The sequence below is a fragment of the Sinocyclocheilus grahami genome, unplaced genomic scaffold, assembly GCF_001515645.1.
Source record: "Sinocyclocheilus grahami isolate Dianchi unplaced genomic scaffold, SAMN03320097.WGS_v1.1 scaffold110.1, whole genome shotgun sequence".
NCBI classification, from domain to species: domain Eukaryota; kingdom Metazoa; phylum Chordata; class Actinopteri; order Cypriniformes; family Cyprinidae; genus Sinocyclocheilus; species Sinocyclocheilus grahami.
Genome location: NW_015505289.1, coordinates 2,748,177 through 2,770,064, shown reverse-complemented (window position 1 = coordinate 2,770,064; position 21,888 = coordinate 2,748,177). Strand labels below are relative to the sequence as shown.

The 21,888-nt window shown below is 38.3% G+C and overlaps 1 protein-coding gene and 1 long non-coding RNA gene across 2 annotated transcripts; one reads left to right on the top strand and one right to left on the bottom strand.

Moving 5' to 3' along the window:
* Positions 1-477: 477 nt before the first annotated feature.
* Positions 478-1,486, bottom strand: LOC107588991 (uncharacterized). Its single transcript, XR_001609637.1, has 3 exons — positions 1,364-1,486; positions 755-854; positions 478-676 (listed from the first exon to the last, which is right to left on the bottom strand). It is a non-coding gene; the product is annotated as an uncharacterized lncRNA (long non-coding RNA).
* Positions 1,487-1,936: 450 nt separating this feature from the next.
* On the top strand, positions 1,937-9,858 carry LOC107588989 (beta-centractin-like). The gene is made up of 11 exons (XM_016277287.1): positions 1,937-2,144; positions 3,027-3,091; positions 3,696-3,771; positions 4,342-4,467; positions 6,129-6,253; positions 6,340-6,556; positions 6,667-6,759; positions 7,424-7,598; positions 7,680-7,741; positions 7,821-7,861; positions 8,181-9,858. The coding sequence occupies exons 1-11, from the start codon at positions 2,097-2,099 to the stop codon at positions 8,281-8,283; spliced, it is 1,131 nt and encodes a 376-aa protein (XP_016132773.1). The 5' UTR covers positions 1,937-2,096; the 3' UTR covers positions 8,284-9,858.
* Positions 9,859-21,888: the final 12,030 nt, after the last annotated feature.

The following is a 21,888-nucleotide window of genomic DNA, read 5'->3' as shown; positions in this document are numbered from 1 at the left end:
TTAGTACTTCAATTAAATTTAGCTACTTGCCAAAGCAACATTTTTCATTTTCATTTAATTTTCTAAAATCTTTTTTTATTCGTTTTTGGACTTTTCTTATATTTGTATTTAGCTTGAATTTATGTTAAGTAATTTTAGCACTTTTAGTCATTTTAAACGTACACTTTTTTTTATTCCCGTTAGTTGCCAAGATTTGATCTAAGTTTTGTATTTTAATTTATTTCAACTTTATTTCAGTCAATATAAATGATCTGTAATAGTTTTAGCTTTAGTTACAATAACGACACTGCTGCAAAAACAGAGCTGAAAGGACTGCACTCTTATCAGGAGCAAATTATCCAAAATATGTAATAAACAGGCACTGATTTGGTGCATTAAAAAAAAGTGAGAATCCATGACAAGATACACAACAAAAGTGGAAAAAGGTATTAGTACGTTTCCCTTCAAAAAAAAGGTGACGTGCAAATACTCACCTATTTTGGGGAAAACGATCTGGTATTCTGTGCTACATTGCGGGCAGCTGACGGCTCCTCCGCTGTTTCCCTTCTGTTTTTCGTCCAGCCAGCGCTGTAAGCAAGACTGATGGATCCACTTGGTGCAGCCCTTACACCGGCACGGGCTGACCCATTCTGCAGCTCGATCCTCCTTCTCCGTGGCAAAACACACCCAGCAGTGCCTGTCGGTGAACAACAGATCACATGAGAACTTAACTAAGAGTACTACTAACTAGTACTGTGATTCACCGCTAACTCACTTCTCTGGAGGTTCATCTACACTGGCCATCTTATGTCAGGCTCGATCCACGGTCTCCAGCTCAACCATGAGTGAGCCAGAGCAGGCTCAATGTGCAACACCTATTAATACAGACCATTAACACATGAATGCAATACTTAAATACAAAACTCATATTCATTCAATAACACTTCCGCTGTAAGTAACATAAATAAATATGCATAATATGTTTGGTCTTATATTATGGTGATCAGCACCATTATATTACAAGGATTTCAAAACAAATCACTAAAAATTGTTTGTATCACTACAGTATAAGATGATACATAACATAATTATATATTTATTCTTCTAACGTCTGTCTTTGTATTAAAGATGCACAATGAATGTTAATATTATAATAATAGTTAATCAGGCTCAAGTTACGTATGGATGTCATGTAAGAGAACATTTCTAACTTAACAAATTGAAATTATGTATAGATTTGACACTATTTTCAGTCGGAATGACTCGCACTAAACTACCTAAACAACCCCAAACCTCATTATTATTTACGTTTGAACAGATATAAACATACCGAAACTTGTCATTCAGGCAACATTGTTACCCGAACTCAAATGTAGATCCTCACCTGAAGATGTTTAGCAGATGTAGACGTTTCTGATACGCGTTTAGTTTAGGTCTCCGGCTGATTTGACACTTTCAATTTTGTCGGAGGACAGAACAACAACCTTACGAAGAGCAACTTCCGGATAAGCCACTTCCGTATGTCAAAATAAATGTCCCTAACTTGCTCAAATGTCCAAGAATGCTTCGTTTGATGTATTTATTTATTGTCTTAATGTCTTGTTATAAGAGCATACATGCATGAAACTAAAAAGTAAAAGTGTATTTGATAATTGTTAATGATTTTTGATCTTAAGATTTTGAAATATAAAAAAAAATAAAGCATCCACTCTGCTGCTACAGTCGTGTCCTCTCCATAATTTAGCTTCTAATCAAAAACAATTTATTAAAGACATATATGTCCAATTATATTTTAACATAACATATAAATAAATAGAGAAAATTACACACCTTCAAAAAAGTTTAAAAAAACAAATAAACAATTGTTTTTAAGTTGTCAAAATGCGCCTGCGAACCAAACGTGTTCGTATTGGCTAAATGAGCTGTCACTCATCTCCTGGTTACGCGGGTTTGATTGGCTCCCTCCATAGTGCGGTTCGGTTGACGCATCACCGCTCAGCCTGTGGTTATACTGCAAAGCAGCGACGGTTATTTTTTATTCACATGAACAGAAAATCATAAACGCAGCTTCTTGCGAAAACGTTGACCGAAAAACGCACTCAAGCAGCAGGCCGAACATGGAGTCGTATGATATTATAGCAAACCAGCCGGTCGTGATTGATAATGTGAGTATGATGTCAGCAGCCCTCCACACCCAGTCTGTGCTAAAAGGCTAAAGCTAATGCTATTGTGCCAAAGTCTGCGCTAGCCGGCTAATGCTAAATAAGATGTGTTTAGGATTGCATTTACTTAAATAGTAATGTGCACAGTTTCACGTCCGATTGACTTCATTATGTAAAGCACGACAACAGGACATCTGTCTTAATTGCGATATCTTCAAGCATTAGCTGCTCAGTTTGATGCATTGGCATAAAGCTAATTTGGCATTCATTTCAGTGGTGCTTTGAATTTATCACTCAAACTTTAAAGAAATGATTCCACGTTGTTCATATTAATGAAATACTGCAAGATGCATGGATGTCAGACAGCATCTGTCAGATACAAGATACAAAATGATTATTGTTGCTAAGATGTCTGGATGTGACCCCCGCCTTATATATACAGCCACATTTATTAGTATGAAATAATTAGTTAGAAATTAATTGAAAAAAAAAGCCAAAATGGGGAAGCTAGTGATGGAGAACTAGTAAACCTGAACCGGTAATCTGAATGAAGGTGGAAGATCTCAAAGCTTGAATGTGTCACTTTGATAGGTTACTAAAATTATGAAAACTTAGTAAATGTCAGTGATGTTTAGTGAAACATTATGGTGTTTTCTCACAGTGGGACTCTTCTGGAGGCTGTAGCTGGTTGGTTTCTTTTAGCTCCCTCCAGCTCTGTCTCATGACTCAAGAACAAACAAGGAGGGATCAGATCAATAGATTATTCATTTTACAACACATTCACAGTTTGAGCTTTTATAGTTCAAGTTTACTTTGAACTACCTCGCTGCAAAATTGCGTGATGTGTATTGTGATTTCTAACTTGTCTTACAATTTCTAATACAGGGGTCTGGAGTTATTAAGGCTGGCTTTGCTGGAGATCAGATCCCTAAATACTGTTTCCCAAATTAGTAAGTAACCATTTAATTGATATTACTGCATTAGGATAACTTTCAAAAGTTTGGGGTCAGTAAGAATTTATTTATTTATTACTAACTATATTCAGCAAGGGTGCATTAAAAGTGATCGAAGTGGCAGTAAACATATGTCTAATGTTACAAAAGAGTTTTATTTTAAATAAATGCTGTTCATTTGAAGTCTCTATATATCAAAGAATCCTGAAAACAGTTATCACGATTTCCACAAAAATATGAACTGTTTTTTAACACTGATAATAATATGTAAAAATGTTTGAGCAATAAATCAGCATATTAGTATGATTTTGAAAGGATCACGTGACACTGAAATGCAGCCTTGGAGAGAATAAGAGACTTATTTATGTCAGAAGCATTAAAAAAATCTTACCAACCCCAAACTTTTTTAACAGTAGCGTGAAACTATATACAGTATGTGTATATATACTGTGTACATCATCAAATTTGTCATATTATCAGCATTATGTTTTTTAGAAATACTGCCATTTGTTTGCACAAACAGAAATAAACAAGAAAACATTTTAGTAATGCACTGTAGTGTGAATGTGATGTGGTATTAACTGGTAAGCTTTATTTCTAGTGTGGGGCGACCCAAGCATGTTCGGGTGATGGCTGGTGCCCTTGAGGGCGATCTCTTCATTGGACCCAAAGCTGAGGTAAACCTTTTTATTTTAATTGAAGATTATATTTAAAGACAATATGACATTCACAACACAGTCAACTTGCCACAATATTCAGCCAGAAATAATATTGGCAGGGACTTGACTTAACCCGTGATGTGACTGGTCATTAATATTTTATGTATGTTATCAGAAAAGAAAAGTTATTATAACTTGGACAAATAGTTTTGACTTCACACTGCCTTGTGTTATTCTAATGTCATAACATCATATGTTCTAATCTATTCAATTCAATTCAAGTTTATTTGTATAGCGCTTTTCACGATGCAAATAATTGCAAAGCAGCTTTACAGAAAATTAAAGTTTTTACATTATATTTAGTACTAGCTTATCTCAAGTCGATGTCCATATGGCAGAAATCGAACAGTTAGTTAATGTCATGTAATCAAACAGACGGTGAACACTATTAACAGCAATGATTATATGTTGCGATCAAACTTCTAGCAAGATTTGGTAGTTTTTTATTGTTGTCTGAGGGGTTGGCATCATCTCTTCTCAGGTGTTCGGTCATCTCTAGTGCATTCTTTATTTCTGTGGTATATGCAGGAGCACAGGGGGCTGCTGTCTGTCCGCTATCCTATGGAACACGGTATTGTGAAGGACTGGAATGACATGGAGCGCATCTGGCAGTACGTGTATTCGAAGGAACAGCTGCAGACCTTCTCGGAGGAGGTACGGATTTAAATTTTATAAAATAGTAATAGTATATAATATATGTACAAATATATTTATATATTAATTATTTATTTTGAATTAGGATTTATTTTTATTTTATTACGCTATGCCTACGTCCGACGTCATCTGCTGGAACGCCACTCTCATGAACGCGCGTACGACAGATAGCGGAAGCTTGAGATTACGGTATATAAAGATTTAAATATGGATATTTTTCATACACAAATGGATCGATTCACTTCAGAAAGGCCATTTTTAACCCTTCGGAGCCGTGTGGAGCACTTTTATGATGGATGGATGCACTTTATTTTGCTTCAAAAGCTCGACCACCATTCACTGCCATTATAAAGCTTGGAAGAGCCAGGGCATTTTTAAAAGGATTAGTTCACTCCAGAATGAAAATTTCTTGATCATTTGCTCACCCCCATGTCATCCAAGATGTTCATGTCTTTCTTTCTTCAGTCGAAAAGAAATTAAGGTTTTTGAGGAAAACATTCCCGGATTTTTCTCCATATAGTGGACTTCAACGGGTTGAAGGTCCAAATTGCAGTTTCAATGCAGGGCTCTACACGATCCCAGCTGAGGAATAAGTGTCTTATTTAGCGAAACAATTGGTCATTTTCTAAAAAAAAAAAAAAAGGTTATATATTTTAACCACAATTTGGACCTTCAACCCATTGGTCCCCATTGAAGTCCATTATATGGAGAAAAATCCGGGAATGTTTTCCTCAAAAACCTTAATTTATTTTTGACTGAAGAAAGAAAGACTTGAACATCTTGGATGACATGGGGTGAGTAAATTATCAGGAAATTTTACTTCTGGAGTGAACTAAGGCGTGCCGTGGGCGGAGCTAAAGAGTGACGAGCACTTGGGCGCCGAATGCCAACAAAACAGACATTTGATGCCATTTCACTTAACGTCTGCAGTTCTGAATCATGACCGGGATCTTTTATAGCTGGGACCGCTCCATCTTTCAGTATCAAACGATGTGAAAATCCAGCTTCGAACTGGGCATTGTTTATAAAACGTTCGTCAACAAACACACTTGTGAAACTCCATTGCTGCCCCGGAAAAACAAACTGTATCCACTGTTTACATAACGCTGGGTTCTTTAGGAAGCTGAACAAAGTTATCTTTCCCTTACAACCAAAAACACACTTCTTTGGAGACATTCTTCCCGAGCGAGTCCCATGTAGCGCTGCCGCCGGATGAAGCGCGCTGATGGGTGCGATCTCGCTCTCACTCTGGTCAATGCGTGCATGGGCGCGATCTTCCGGGAGAAATGCCCATATAAGGAGTTCCACCCTCGTCTACGTCATGAAGAGCCACGATTGAAAAAAAAAAAAAAAAACTCTCCGAAACTTGTATGAACTCGGAAGTACGATTTTTGGCACAGAAATACTCCGTCATACGTCCAAATTGTTTTTTGAAACTTTGTCCATGCTTAGCATGAGAATACAACTCTTAAACATTGTAAACAACTCTGAATGTATGAAACGGCATTGTACCCCCCCTTTAATATAACTCTGATTGTATTTGTCTGAAAGAAGAAAGTCGTATACACATAGAATGGCTTGAGGGTGAGTAAATCATGGGGTAACTTTCATTTTTGGGTGAACTATCCCTTAACCATTCATATTTTTTATATATCTCACAGCATCCTGTACTGTTGACCGAAGCGCCGCTGAACCCCTGTAAAAATCGTGAACGGGCCGCAGAGGTGTTCTTTGAGACCTTCAACGTGCCGGCGCTGTTCATCTCCATGCAGGCCGTGCTCAGTTTGTGAGTTCAGCACTTTGAATTTCATTATTCCTGATATCACACCTCCTATTCCCTCTCTCATGCAAAACATGTTTCCTGTCTGACAGATATGCCACAGGCCGAACCACAGGTGTGGTCCTGGACGCTGGTGATGGTGTGACACACGCTGTCCCCATATATGAGGGATTCGCAATTCCACATTCCATCATGCGCGTAGACATCGCCGGACGTGACGTTTCCCAATACCTCCGCCTCCTCCTGCGCAAGGAAGGCTACGATTTCCACACTTCTGCGGAGTTTGAGGTTGTGCGCACCATCAAGGAGGTACGGGACTCCACATCTGGATATATACGACATGTTCTGTGCAGTTCCTTCTTGTTGGAAATTATCATCTAGATACGAAACGTTGAAAAAAATGCTGTTTTGTTTTCCAGAGAGCCTGCTACCTTTCCCTCAACCCCCAGAAGGATGAAACTCTAGAAACTGAAAAAGCACAATACACACTCCCTGACGGAAGCACTCTAGATGTAAGAATGAGATTGCGCGTGTATGTAGGCCTGTCGCAATAATCAATATATCGACTTATCGCACAATATATGTACATGACCTCAATCATTTTTGGTGACGCAATATATCGCCCATTATATTTACTTAAAAATTTATGTCACCGTGTTTTTTTACATTCCACTTGCGCGGCTGTGTCTTTTGCAGCTTCTCGTACATAACGTGGTGTAGTCATGAGGTGCTAATTTAAATTTTAAAAATGCTTCTACAACAAAAAGTTTCATCTCCAGATATGGTCTTGTTTAGGGATCTGTGCCTTTGTGCATACGGACATCAGACTGCTAAGTAGTGATTCTTATCGCAATTATTTCTGGGGCAATATATCGCACAACAAAAAGTTGTTATCGTGACAGGCCTACGTGTATGATCATATGGTCATAAAATTACACATCATATCCTGGTTTTATTGACATTCAGTGGAGGTTCAGTTCAGGTTCTTCCTGAAGTCAACATGAAATGGCATTCAGAAACTTCCATAATGTGGCTTATTTTTTTTCTTTTTGGAATAAAGTGCACTGATAACTTGCTCATGATGGCGCCGAAATTGTGTATTAAGAAAGTAAATAGTGACCATTTTAATTTCACATTGACTTTGATGTGTTACTCACAGCTGTTTATCTCCTGCAGATCGGTCCAGCACGGTTCAGGGCTCCAGAGCTTCTCTTCAGGCCTGATCTGATTGGAGACGAGAGCGAGGGTATTCATGAGGTGCTGGCCTTCGCCATTCAGAAGTCAGACATGGATCTGCGACGCACGCTCTTCTCTAACATAGTGCTGTCTGGCGGCTCAACGCTCCTCAAAGGTAGCGCGAAGAGATCAGTCGAAAGCATCTTTCAGTTCTCCATCAGTGACCGAACTGAAACTCTATGTTTGTTCCTCTCAGGTTTTGGAGACCGGTTGTTAAGCGAAGTGAAGAAACTTGCACCCAAAGACGTTAAAATTAAGGTGACTCTGCCACAGCTAAGAAATGTTAGCTTGGTGTGAGAACTATGTTTTTAAATATTTATTTTTCTTGTTGTTTCAGATATCTGCACCACAGGAGAGACTTTATTCAACATGGATAGGGTAAGAACAAAGTATATATAGGCACATAAAACAGTTACTCTACCTGAAATAAACTGAAAATGAAACGATTAATAAAAAGATAAAATATCACAACAGTAAATTACATTTTAAGATGTTAATGTTAAATGTTAAATATTTCATAGTATTAATGTTTTACTTTATTTTTCATCAGACAAATCCAGTCTTGATGAGCATGACAGATTTCTTTCAAAAAAAAAAAAACAGACCTCAAACTTTTGAATGTTAGTGAATGTTTTTAAAAGTGTTTTGGTATATTTTATAGTGTTTAACATATGGTTTTTCCATTTACGATGAATAGGGGATCTATCCTGGCTTCACTCGACACCTTTAAGAAGATGTGGGTCTCCAAGAAGGAATACGAGGAAGATCGCGCCCGTGCCATCCACCGGAAAACATTTTAATGGGGTTTAAGACCACCAGCCTCTCTCATCTCTGCGCTTTCATATCCCTCTCCTCTCTCGCTTGGCCTCCCTCTGTTACCCACCCACCCGTCCCGACTGCAAACCTGCCGAGTCTCCCATCCGCAGCTAAGGCATGCCTTCCGTGGCCCCTGCCCAGCTCTCGTTCAGGACACCTGACGAGTAGCACTGGGGCAGAATGCGACCGGGCATCCCTTGCTCGTTCTGCACCCATCAAACACAGAAAAAAGGCTTTTCAGGGCATCAGTCAATACTTTTAACTATCGTTTCATTTAAAGCCAATATTTCAGTACAGCGCTTGGATATTTATTACACTGTTTACCCTGCCCTGTATGATATTGTCATATCTATTATAATGAAACATGAAGGTGATTGTTTTACTCTCTTGTAAGAATTTCATTCCAGAAATGAAGAGATCGATCATTTTCTTTAAATGTTGCAATTCTCAGCATAGTATTTTTATTCTTATTTGACACTTTAATGATGAACGTATACAATAGAAAAAAGCATCGCTCACCACTACAATTCACTGGAATGGACACTACTGTGTTTTCTGTCTGTGTCCCTCCCCTTGACCGTCTTGAGGCTGAAACCACTCTGTAGCTCAAAGGAAATTACTTATATATATTGAAATATGAAGTACACGGTAGATAGCTAGATTTATCGCTGCTTGAAATGTCGACAAGGGTTATTGTACATTTTAACATGGAATCATCGGTTTATGAAAAGGGGTGGCTTAAAGGAACATTTTCAAGTTGTTTACTGTTGTTTTTTTTGTTTTTGTTTTAAATGTTGCTCTTAGAATTATGTTTGTCAGCTTTAAGTTGTAAAGCATAGTTGTTATCGCACAAAAACTGTCTTGCGAACATTAGCCCTTTTGAGTTAAGCTTTTCCTCTGAACATTTCCCATGATTCTCATATTGTTAACTCAAGAACCAGAACTGTTGACTGAAGCTTTAATTAAGTCGTCCAGTGAGTTTTTTTTACGTGGCCATGAGACGTCTCATCATTGTGGCACGATTTCAGTGTAAATTCAGAGTACCCCCGAATTCCAGATTAGTGCATGAACTCAACAGAACGACTGAGATTGTGTGTTGTTTCAATGTAAATCTCATCGACGTGGATATCCAAGGCAGAGGGTGGCCGAATGGATTTAGAAGCTCTTCTGGCACTAGTATTTCTGTAGTGTTTGTTGAAAGAGAGCTGCTCTCTAATGGGATGATGGGGCAGCAGGGTTACATTTAAGTCCAGTTTGTCCAACCTAAGATTTGCCTTACTCCAGTGTCGTCATTGGGAAGTCAGAGCATCTTGGTTGTTTTTCTTTTTCAAGATATAGAAATATCATCATAAGCCTTGTGTACAGTGGATTGCTATTCAAACTTAAAAAACAAAAAAATAAATGACGAACATGTCTAAAATGTACAAACCTGTTTCTTCAATTGTTGCTTTTTCTTTTAATTTTGTAAATTCAATATGGTAAATAAATTAATGCTGTCTGAAATAAACTTCTGTGAGTTATGTGAACACAAACAGCAATAAAAGCGTTTGTCTGCTTGTGCATTGCTGCTGATGTTGTTAACAGTGGTTTTCAAGACTGCTGAAGTTTTGTCACATGTAGTTGGTGTGAAACTCGTTTGTTTTTTAATGTAAGTCTAGAGGTCCCTAATTATATTAAAATTATGTAATAACATATTAGAGTTAATTACTATTATTGATTGTGAAATATCGTACAAGTCACAAAAATTGACGCTTTTATAAAGATGTCCATTCAAACCAGTTTTGATGGCTCAGAACGCCTAATTCTCCATTGAGCTCCATTCAAATTCATTTTCGTCTTAGTGGAGACAGTTAAACACACAAAAATATAATCTGTTGAATCAGTTAGTACCTGACGTACAAATAGAAATAAAACGATTATAAAAAACACATTTTTAAATACATTAAGATAGTTTCTGATCCTAATCATGTTCTGCATAGGCCATATCACAAGAGCAGGGGAAAAATAGGAAAAAACATGTTTTTGAGACATATTAATTTCTAATATAGTTGGATATAATGCTAAATTTACTTTTGCACACAGCGTTTGATTTTTGGCCTTCCCTATTAAAAATGTGATCACTTTTGAATTACAGTAATGTACATTTTGGGGGGAAATGGGCTTAATTTTCATGAAAATTGTGTCACAATTTTATTTTATTAATGCATTTTTTTTATTCATTAACGTATTTGTGACATTCATCCACTCAACCCATTTAATCTGCTCCACAGCTGAGTGACGAATTTAACACTTTAACACTTTTCTGTGGTTGTTAGGAGCACTTTGGTCACCTCACACACGCCAACCTCTGTGGTACCAACCTGGAGAGAGCAGACCTCTCCAATGCCAATCTAGATGTAAGGATGTACCTGTCAGGGACAGGCCTGTATGATATTTCACCCAAAATAAAAAAAGAAACAAATACAAAATAAAATTTTGCTTAAAGAAAATTAGACCTGTTTTTTGGAACATTTTATTATTTTAAATTTTTTTTTTAATTAATGTATTTGTTTGTGTAATTTATTTATTTAATGAGATTAGGCAAGGTCTCATTACTATATAGGTATAAACCTCCGGGTGGCCACGCTGAAGAACGCCAAACTCAAGAACTGTAACTTGCGGGGGGCCACTTTGGCAGGAACCGATCTAGAGGTGAGCGAACATCAGTTTAGTTTCAAAATCGTTCTGTAGATTGTCACGTCGTCTTGTGTGTTTCACTTTCATTTGTTTTGTCAAACAGAACTGTGACCTGTCCGGCTGTGACCTTCAAGAGGCCAATCTGCGAGGCTCCAACGTAAAGGGGGCCATTTTTGAGGAGATGCTGACGCCACTGCACATGTCACAGAGTGTCAGATAGCCTCCTTCAGTAAGACTGCGACCTCTTCACAGAGCAGCTTTAATTAAAAACCTACCTGCAAACGTAATGACTGTTATGTGACCTTAAGCCTGTTGATATTATCTGTTCATCTGCTGTCTACTGTTGCCTCAAGAACATTTATTTTGATGTATTGCATTACTATGGATGGTGTTTACTACATTTCTCAAAGCAAGATATATTTTTGTTTAACGTGACTTGCAATTTTCTGCATTACATTGTATATTTGTGCCAAGCTTCTACATGTGTCACTGCTGGTCTGTGAACTGAACATCTGATATTTGTGTTTTTGCATCTGATTCTGATTTAGGAATGCGGCTGTTCTGCGAATGTGCAATTTTATACCTTTCCATATGTGCCGATTTTACACTGTTTTGCTTGTTTCACTGTTAACGTAGGTTTTTTCGGACTGTGCTGCATGCAGAAGGGAAAACATCCACTATAAACCTGCTAGTTTGATGTCACCAGCCCTGTTAAGATCCAATAAAGTCGAACACTGGAGATTGAAAGAACTTTTTGGCTTTTTATTTTTCCAATCTCAACTGCAATGCACTTGTTTCAGTGCAGACAGTTTATTGCAATATTTATGATGATATTATAATTGTTTTGATTAGCAGATGCTGTATAGTTTGTATAGATCGTTTTTTTTATGACAATCAGATATTTCAGTCTCATTACTCATTACATTCTCATTTTTTTTACTTGAAATAAAATAAACAATAACTGAAATCAAATAAAATATAAAAATAAGCATTTTATTTTAGAAAGTTACCAAGGAAGGCATCTTATTTTATTTTTAGTCTTTTAGTTATTTTAGTTCAACTGTTTTAAGAAATAAGAATAAGAACAATATATACATATTTTAAAAAACTAAACAAAATTACTAAAACTAAATAAAATTAAAGTTAAAACAGAAAATATAATTAAAAAAAACAATACTATGATACTATATCAATAATACTATAATGACACTGAATATTTATATTACATTTTTAAAAATAATATTTATATATCATGGTATTTGTTGTTATGACTTTATGCTGATTAAAATAAAACATTCAAATGCATTACAGTAATGGGAATTTTGGGAAATGTGCTTTATTGTCATGAATACAATGTCACAAAATTGTATTCTTAATAGTCTTTTTGTGTTTCATCATTTGAGTCACGTATTATAAAGCATATGGAGACAAAATTATTTCAATAAATGATAACGTCAACTTGTGAATATGAAATATCGGTTTACTTGCTTAGTGAATGTTATTTATCATTAGTCATAAAAACAACCGATTCGGTAGTACAACAGTGAAATCATCATGATGCTTGTACAAATGTCCAGCAGAACATCAAGCCGCCAGCAGGGGCAGCAGTGTCTCTACAACAACACTCATAAAGCGTGTTGATGAGACGTGTAGCCTGCTACACCTTCCGGGAACAGCTTCAGCTCATCCATGACGGTCAGTAGCTCATCACAGCAGATAAGTACTGTAACAGACCGTGAAATCTGTTCACCAGGATGCGCTGCCACAGTGATTGATTGGACCTGAGTGTGTGGAAAAACCATCAACAGGAGCAGATGAGCACTGCTGCTGACTGAAGTCCCCTGTCGTAGTAAACATCTGCCCAGCAATTAGGCATAAATATTATTTACACATGTACAACACTGTGACAGATGCCATTTTATATTGATAGTTTTAGAATTTTCGGAATAATTAAAATTCCGAGCCAAATCATGCCGAATTCCATATTAATGCACCATATTTAAGGGGTCATATGATGCGATTTCAAGTTTTCCTTTCTCTTTGGAGTGTTACAAGCTCTTGGTGCATAAAGAAGATCTGTAAAGTTGCAAAGACTAAAGTCTCAAATCCAAAGAGAAATTCTTTATAAAAGTTAAGAGTCAGCCACACCTACCTAAAACGGCTCGTTCTAACACGCCCCCACATATCTATGTCAATATGTGGAAATATTAGCATAATGCCGCCCAAATGTGCATGCAAAGAAAGAAGGCGTGGTTTCAGGAACGCAGTAGTGTTGATGCAGCCATGTCAGGGAGACGCTGTGTTTCAGTGCGAAAGCAAAAGCAGAGTAACGCGTCGTGTGTGTGTGTGTGTGAGGGGAACAGGGTCACATCACAGGAGAGTGAACTGCCTGTCAGAAATCATAGCACGTCAGCTGTCTTAACCACGGCTTGTGTACTGCATCATCACTGTACCTGTCACTCGACTCTGTTGTCCTTTCGGGCTTGAACTGATGGTAAAACTAACGACATTATCAACTGTCTTGATATTTACTTTGAAAGCTGAAGCTGCGATTATGGTAAGGGGTGTTACCATATTAATTACAACAGTAATACTTCTTTTTTAAAGCTTTTTCATGTCTTGAAAAATGTGGTTGCTATCAAGTGGCTAAATGGGTCTACAGTGGTCTACAGTGGTCATCAAGGACATTAAACATCATCACACCGAACAGGTAAACTCATCTAAGTCACTTTCAGAGCCATGCTGATTCCTGAAGTCAGCATGCCAATTGCACACTCCCTCAAAACTTGCGACATCTGTGGCATTGTGCTGTGTGATAAAACTGCATATTTTAGAGTGGCTTTTTATTGTGGCCAGCCTAAGGCACACCTGTGCAATAATCATGCTGTCTAATCAACATCTTGATATGCCACACCTGTGAGGTGGATGGATTATCTCGGCAAAGGAGAAGTGCTCACTAACACAGATTTAGACAAATTTGTGAGCAATATTTGAGAGAAATAGGCCTTTTGTGTACATAGAAAAAGTCTTAGATCTTTGAGTTCAGCTCATGAAAAATGGGGGCAAAAACAAAAGTGTTGCGTTTATAATTTTGTTCAGTGCAATTGCACTCTTTAAAAAAAAAAAAAACTGAAAGAGTTGTCAGAAGCTTCATGGGTGTGCCGATGAAGTCCTAAGACTGTTGTAGTTCATTTATAGCCTGTCTAGCTTTTTACTTCTAGCGATTGTATTTAGGCTTCAATATACATAAAAGTTATTTTCTTTTGTTAAGATTGTCATGAAGAATCTTAAACTTTTGTTGGTCACAAAGCTTATTTTCTGCAATAATCCAAAAACCCTGTAGGGATTTTGTCAAGAGAATGAAGGTGATGCTAACTTCTGGTTTGGCCTACAAAAATACGTCATCGTTGCAGCACTGGTATATGAATGTGGTAATCATTCAGCCAGCACTGCTGTTATTTCAGGTGCTTCACTTTTGGAAAACTTACAAGTGACACTTTGTTTGGACTAGGTAAGTCATTGATATTGTGGCCTGAGGTTTGAATTTGAATGTTTGCAAGTTATTTTAGCACCATATTTCCAAGGAATTTCAAAGAAGTAAGTTAAATCATAATTACAGTGTGTTTACTTGCACTTCCAGTCACATTGCACTTGTGAATCTTGAAGACTCATTGGCTGCTTAAATATTTTCTTTGGCTTTTCGACTAAAGTTAGCGACCTCAGAAATGGTGTACGGTCAACCATTCCTGTTTTTAAAAGCGCCCACCCGTTCACCTCCTCTCTTCCATTCCCTCAGTGTGTGAAGGTATGAGTGTGCGTTTGTCTTCCTCACATGGACAGTCCTCATGACTGGCTGCAGTAGCCTGCATGCCCACACGCACATGTGGCCATTCCTCCCACCCACTTCCTCTACCCACAGGCCCGCCAGCGTCCGGCCCAGGGACGGTCTGACCCGAGAACTCCCCACTCCTTTTCCTGTGAGCCCCAGCGGGAATGACCGCAGAGTTATTAGACCTAATGGCCATCTGGGTTCCATTAAAGACGGGCCTGTGTTGTATGTTGGCTGCAGAAATTATCTACCACTGTTTCTGTTTTTAAGTCACCGCAGGGAACATTTTAGCAAACCCCAGAATGATACAACAGCACTTCATTTATCATCCAAGCACAGTTGGGTTTTCTGTGGTATCAAACCATTAGAAAATGTGTGAAATGCCAGCGGGAATTAAACAGGTTTTTTCATACCTGTGGTTGTGATGTTTGGTTATGGTAATACAGGAGTAAAGGTGCCTATTTAGTAGCGCAAGAAAGCCTTACTTCCTACATCCTCTGCCCTTCTGTGTAAAACTAACATGCAGACATGGGAGAATCTCACTTGAAAAAAAGTAAAGTGAAGTGACGTGGCCAAGTATGGTGACCCATACTAGGAATTATTGCTCAGCATTTATCCCATCCAAAGTGCACACACACAGCAGTGAACACACACCCGGAGCAGTGAGCAGCCATTTTTTTGGGGAGCAAAAACCGGGGAGCAGTTGGGGGTTCGGTGCCTTGCTCAAGGGCACATCAGTCGTGGTATTGAAGGTAGGAGAGAGTGCTGTGCATTCACCTACAATCCCTGCCGGTACGAGACTCGATACCCATACTAGGAATTATTGCTCAGCATTTATCCCATCCAAAGTGCACACACACCCGGAGCAGTGAGCAACCATTTTTTTGGGGAGCAAAAACCGGGGAGCAGTTGGGGGTTCGGTTTCTTGCTCAAGGGCACATCAGTCGTGGTATTGAAGGTAGGAGAGAGTGCTGTGCATTCACCTACAATCCCTGCCGGTACGAGACTCGATCCCACAACCTTTTGGTTACGAGTCCGACTCTCTAACCATTAGGCCACAACTTCCCCTTTTACCTGATATACACTATATGATTCAAATATAAATAATTAATTTTTAAGAAATACTGTAATTTGGTGTTTATGAATGAATCAAAAAATTTATTGTATTAAGGACTTTTATAAAATTTTTATAAATGAAACTTAATGCATGTGCTTAATTGTCATAAAAGTAATGTTGCAGTGCAACATGTTTAATGTTTCTAAAAGTAGGTGCTTTATTTTCTTTATGCAAAAATTACATTTTCATTTCTTCTACTTTTTTTTTTTTTTTTGGATTTACATCTGACCTTTTAATTTTCTTTGGTTTTATGAGATTCCCCCCCCCTTGATGGCTGAAGTTGGTATATGGGCACTTTTGTTTATTCTTATATAGCCAGGCTAAAATTGCTGAAAAAATATAGTGAAACATATCTATAAATTGACATTTGTATTAAATACTTTATGAATATGACACAGAAGTCCCCTTTTATGATGCTTTTTCCTTTATGGAGCTTGATAGCCACTGGTCTCTGTATGCTTTCATTTTATGGAAAGGAGCAGCATGAATATTATGATAACTATATATTCTATTTCCAGAGAAGAAAGAAAGTCATATGGTTTTTTACTTCCTACATCCTCTGCCCTTCTGTGTAAAACTAACATGCAGACATGGGAGAATCTCACTTGAAAAAAAGTAAAGTGAAGTGACGTGGCCAAGTATGGTGACCCATACTAGGAATTATTGCTCAGCATTTATCCCATCCAAAGTGCACACACACCCGGAGCAGTGAGCAACCATTTTTTTGGGGAGCAAAAACCGGGGAGCAGTTGGGGGTTCGGTTTCTTGCTCAAGGGCACATCAGTCGTGGTATTGAAGGTAGGAGAGAGTGCTGTGCATTCACCTACAATCCCTGCCGGTACGAGACTCGATCCCACAACCTTTTGGTTACGAGTCCGACTCTCTAACCATTAGGCCACAACTTCCCCTTGTAATCTGACCTTGTAATGTTCTTGGGTTTCATGAGATTCACCCACACTGTCACCATCAATGGGTGAAATTGCACAATCCTTTGTGTAATAAAAGCACATCATAAACCCACCCATTGTTTCTCTTACTGTGGCCACAGTTGCATAATGTGATAAATATACACCTTCTTTTTTCAAACTAATAGTTTAAAAAGACTGTATACTTAAAAACAGGCCAGCTAGCCTCTGTTGGTGGATGTTGTAACTACATAATCTGGAGCAAAAAGCATTTTTTCCATCGGCTGCCATTCAAAAGTATTGCTCTAACAAAACAAATTGATGGCAAAAACATAATACTTTTCAGATATTTTCCTTCAGGTATTACGAATCGCACACATCTGAACTGAAACAATCTGTGTGTGTGTTCATTTTTATGGGGGACACTGATCAATCTTGCTGAGGAAACCACACACGTGTGTTTTTGGAGATGTAGAGGCGTGGTGGAGAGCCGGCAGGCCTTTTGTCGGCACCTGGAGCCCATCCAAATCTGTGGTCGTGGGGGTACAGTGCAGAGAAAAGAAACACATCTGGAGCTTGTGGCAGTTGGCGCCACATTGGGCCTCAGAGAGGAGATGAGAGGGCAGGGCTTCTGAAACATGCTTTTATTAAAGAAACATTCATAAATCATTTCTGATTAATTTAGGCAATGCTCTGGTTTTAACTTGCTATTCTTTGACAGAGCAACAGCCTGAATCGATGCCAGACTTTTACAGGAAACCTCATCACAGTCTCACAGGGGCTTTATGGCATAATCAGGAATTATGCACTTGAATGAATATGTCTGATGGCTGAAGTTGGTATATGGGCCCTCACAGCACAAGGAACTCCTGTACAGCTATAAGACGAAGAACAAGTGCTCAAGAAGTACATAAATCATATTTCAGGTAGCCAAAAGCCCCATGGGCTGCAAAAACTCATATTCATAAGTATTTTGGTCTAATTTTCTTGTTTCAAGGATTAATAGATAAATTGTTAAATTAAAATTTAAAAAATTGTTTATAGGGATCAGGATCATGAAACGGCAAAGTGCTTATTGAAACAGTTATTTCAGTCACACTTTAGTTTGAGGACCAATTCTCACTATTAACTAACTAATAACTATGACTTTTGCCTCAAACTCCTGCTGCTTATTTAGTAAGGTAGTTGTTAAGTTAAAGGGTTAGTTCACCCAAAAATGAAAATTCTGTCATTAATCACTCACCCTCGTGTTGTTCCAAACCCGTAAGACCTTCGTTCATCTTCGGAACACAATTTAAGATATTTGTTGAAATCTGATGGCTCTCTGACCCTCCCATAGACAGCAAGGTAACTACCACGTTCAAGTTCCAGAAAAGTACCAAGATGATCGACAATGTAGTCCGTGTGACATCAGTGGTTCAACTGTAAAGTTACGAAGCTACGAGAGTACATTTTTGCGCAAAGAAAACAGAAATAACGACTTTATTCCATATTTTCATCTCTACTGCGTCATTTGTGGATGCGCGTTCACGACAGTATCATGACGCGAGCATGTGGTGGCGCCGGCGCTGACCCAGATCCGGTGTGATGACGTCATTACGCACGGATCTGGGTCAGTGCCGGCGCCGCCACACGCAAAAGTATTCTCGTAGCTTCGTAACTTTATAGTTGAACCACTGATGTCACACGGACTACTTTGTCGATCATCTTGGTACTTTTCTGGACCTTGAACGTGGTAGTTACCTTGCTGTCTATGAGAGGGTCAGAGAGCCATCAGATTTCATCAAAAATATTTTAAATTGTGTTCCGAAGATGAACGAAGGTCTTACGGGTTTCGAACGACATGAGGGTGAGTAATTAATGACAGAATTTTCATTTTTGGGTGAACTAACCCTTTAAGTTAGGTATGGGGTAAGATTAAGGGATCTAAAATATGATCATGCAGACTAAGGCATTAATATGTGCTTTATAAGTTCTAATAAATAGCCAATGTGCTAGTAATATGCATGCTAATAAGCAATTAGTTAATAGTGAGAATTGGTCTCTAAACTAAAGTGTTACCATTATTATATCATATTAGTGTCACTGAGATGCTATTATGGTTTTTAATTTCATATTTTTTTATGGATTTAGTTTTAGTAAACTATATAATATAGTCACAAATATAAACCTTTATCATCAGTTTACTATGCAAAACCACAGTTGGCATTTTAAGATCGCCCTCTAATGATAAAAAGGATGATGAAAGGATTATGTCATTATGACAGATTTCTGTATTTGTTTATTTTGTGATTCATGGAATAGCTCATTGTTTGAGAAAAGAAAAGAAAAAAAAATATGATCCAAAAGTTGTTCACACAACTTGAGCAATTCTTTTTAAATAATTCACTATGTCAAACAAAATGTAAAAATGTAGAGAGATAGTACAGACGAAATGATAGCTTTTATTTTCATTCATTCATTCATTCATTTTTCTTTTAATCAATCAATCAATTAATCAATATCTGTGCATTTGCTAACAAGCAGAAATTGGAAGCAGGGCTTTGTCTAATTTTCCAGTGACAATAATCTAAAAAAAGTCTTGAAACAAGATACATTTACTTGTGAAGCAACACCATTTAAGATATTAAGACTTTTCCTGTATTATTTATAAGTGGATCTTTTCCACTTATTTGAGGTATAAGCTAGTTAAAAACAAGTGGAACAATTATGCAACAAAGCAACATTTAAAATATATTTTGGACAGCAAGCTAATTAAAAATCATTTGTTTTGCAGGGAACCTGATCGTGTTTATATTGAATCAGTTATTTTTAGCCTTCTGTGAATCTCTCAGCATGACTAAATGCAAGGTCATAGAAAGAACTTGGCAACTGAACCCCTAGACAGCACAAAGCCGCACTTTGGCCATGGTCAGAAAGTACCAAAACAGGCCGGTTTTGGCCAAACGTGTCTCGTCTGTGCTGAATTCACAGCGCGACCGCAGACCTAGGTATTTGCTCGCCCTTTGTTCTTTAAGGTCCTCGTTTCATTTGTTGGTACACCACAGAGGGTTTTGCATATGCAATGATGCTAAACCACGCAAGCATGTAATTTTCAGAAAATCTGCAACCCTTGTGAACTTTGCAAGTAATGACAGGCTCTCGGATACTGAAAATACTGGATGCATTTCCCATTTAATGGACAATCCTGACAGAAGTGGCAACTGTTTACCACATTACCTCACCATAACTGCATTTCTAGCTGTGTGGCCATCCACAGCGTGCATTGTAATCTCACTGATCATGATATGACATGCATATATGTTCATCTTCATGCAGACTGGTTTACCGCAAATGATTGCGTCTTGCACCATTCTGTGCTTTCCGTCGGAATTGTGTTTGCCGGATTGCTCCTTGTGGCGATGCTTTGCCCGGCAAAACCACATTTTGCTTTCCTCGGCATCCATCGCTGCCACTGTGGCATAAAGTTGCGCTAACACTTCCTAAATCCTGAGAGGACTAAACCAGGCACATTTAAACAGCTCGCTTTGCTTCAGAAAATCCAGATTTGTTCAAAATACGAAGTATAAAACAACTAACAGACACCACAAACCTTGGAATTTGGATGTCATGTTCCAAAAGGAAAGTGGCAGTAGCTTCCAAAACCAGCTTCCTCTATAAAGAAACTAAGTTTAGGAGAACCTGACAGTTCCCATTTAATGGACAATCCTGACAGAAGTGGCAACTGTTTACCACATTACCTCACCATAACTGCATTTCTAGCTGTGTGGCCATCCACAGCGTGCATTGTAATCTCACTGATCATGATATGACATGCATGTATGTTCATCTTCATGCAGACTGGTTTACCGCAAATGATTGCGTCTTGCACCATTCTGTGCTTTCCGTCGGAATTGTGTTTGCCGGATTGCTCCTTGTGGCGATGCTTTGCCCGGCAAAACCACATTTTGCTTTCCTCGGCATCCATCGCTGCCACTGTGGCATAAAGTTGCACTAACACTTCCTAAATCCTGAGAGGACTAAACCAGGCACATTTAAACAGCTCGCTTTGCTTCAGAATATCCAGATTTGTTCAAAATACGAAGTATAAAACAACTAACAGACACCACAAACCTTGGAATTTGGATGTCATGTTCCAAAAGGAAAGTGGCAGTAGCTTCCAAAACCAGCTTCCTCTATAAAGAAACTAAGTTTAGGAGAACCTGACAATCTAGCAGTGAGCGTGAAATTAAAAATAAATTTTCTTCGCAAAAAGAACAACATGAAGCTGTAAGTCTGCGAGTGCTAATCATTCACAGCTGATAAAGTCTTTGATTAGTTTCATGCAATACTTCCAACACATCTTTCTCTGGCCACCACTGCTGCTAACATGTGTTATGCACATTGTGCCTGATAAATTTGTGCCTATTTATTTTGGGCATCTTTACTAATGTTGGTCCACTCCTCTTCAATGGCTGTGCAAAGTTGCTGGATATTGACAGGAACTGGAACACGCTGTCGTATACGCCGATCCAGAGCATCCCAAACATGCTCAATGGGTGACATGTCCGGTGAGTATGCTGGCCATGCAAGAACTGGGATGTTTTCAGCTTCCAGGAATTGTGTACAGATCCTTGCAGCATGGGGCCGTGCATTATCATGCTGCAACATGAGGTGATGGTCGTGGATGAATGGCACCTCAGGATCTCATCACGGTATCTCTGTGCATTCAAAATGCCATCAATAAAATGCACCTGTGTTGTCCATAACATACGCCTGCCCATACCATAACCCACTGCCACCATGGGCCACTCGATCCACAAAGTGTTGCGTTTATAATTTTGTTCAGTGTATATATATTTATTTATGAACCATGATTTACTATTCAAAACTTCAGGGTACACTCTAAAAAATGCTGGGTTGTTTCAACCCAATGTTGGGTCAAATATGGACTAACCCAACTGTTGGGTTAAAAAGCTCATTTAAAAATGTAACCAAAATTTAACCCAACTGTTGGGTGTAAGTATGATTTTTATCTGATTTTATGTTTTATGATTTTTTTTCATCAAGGAATCATTTAATT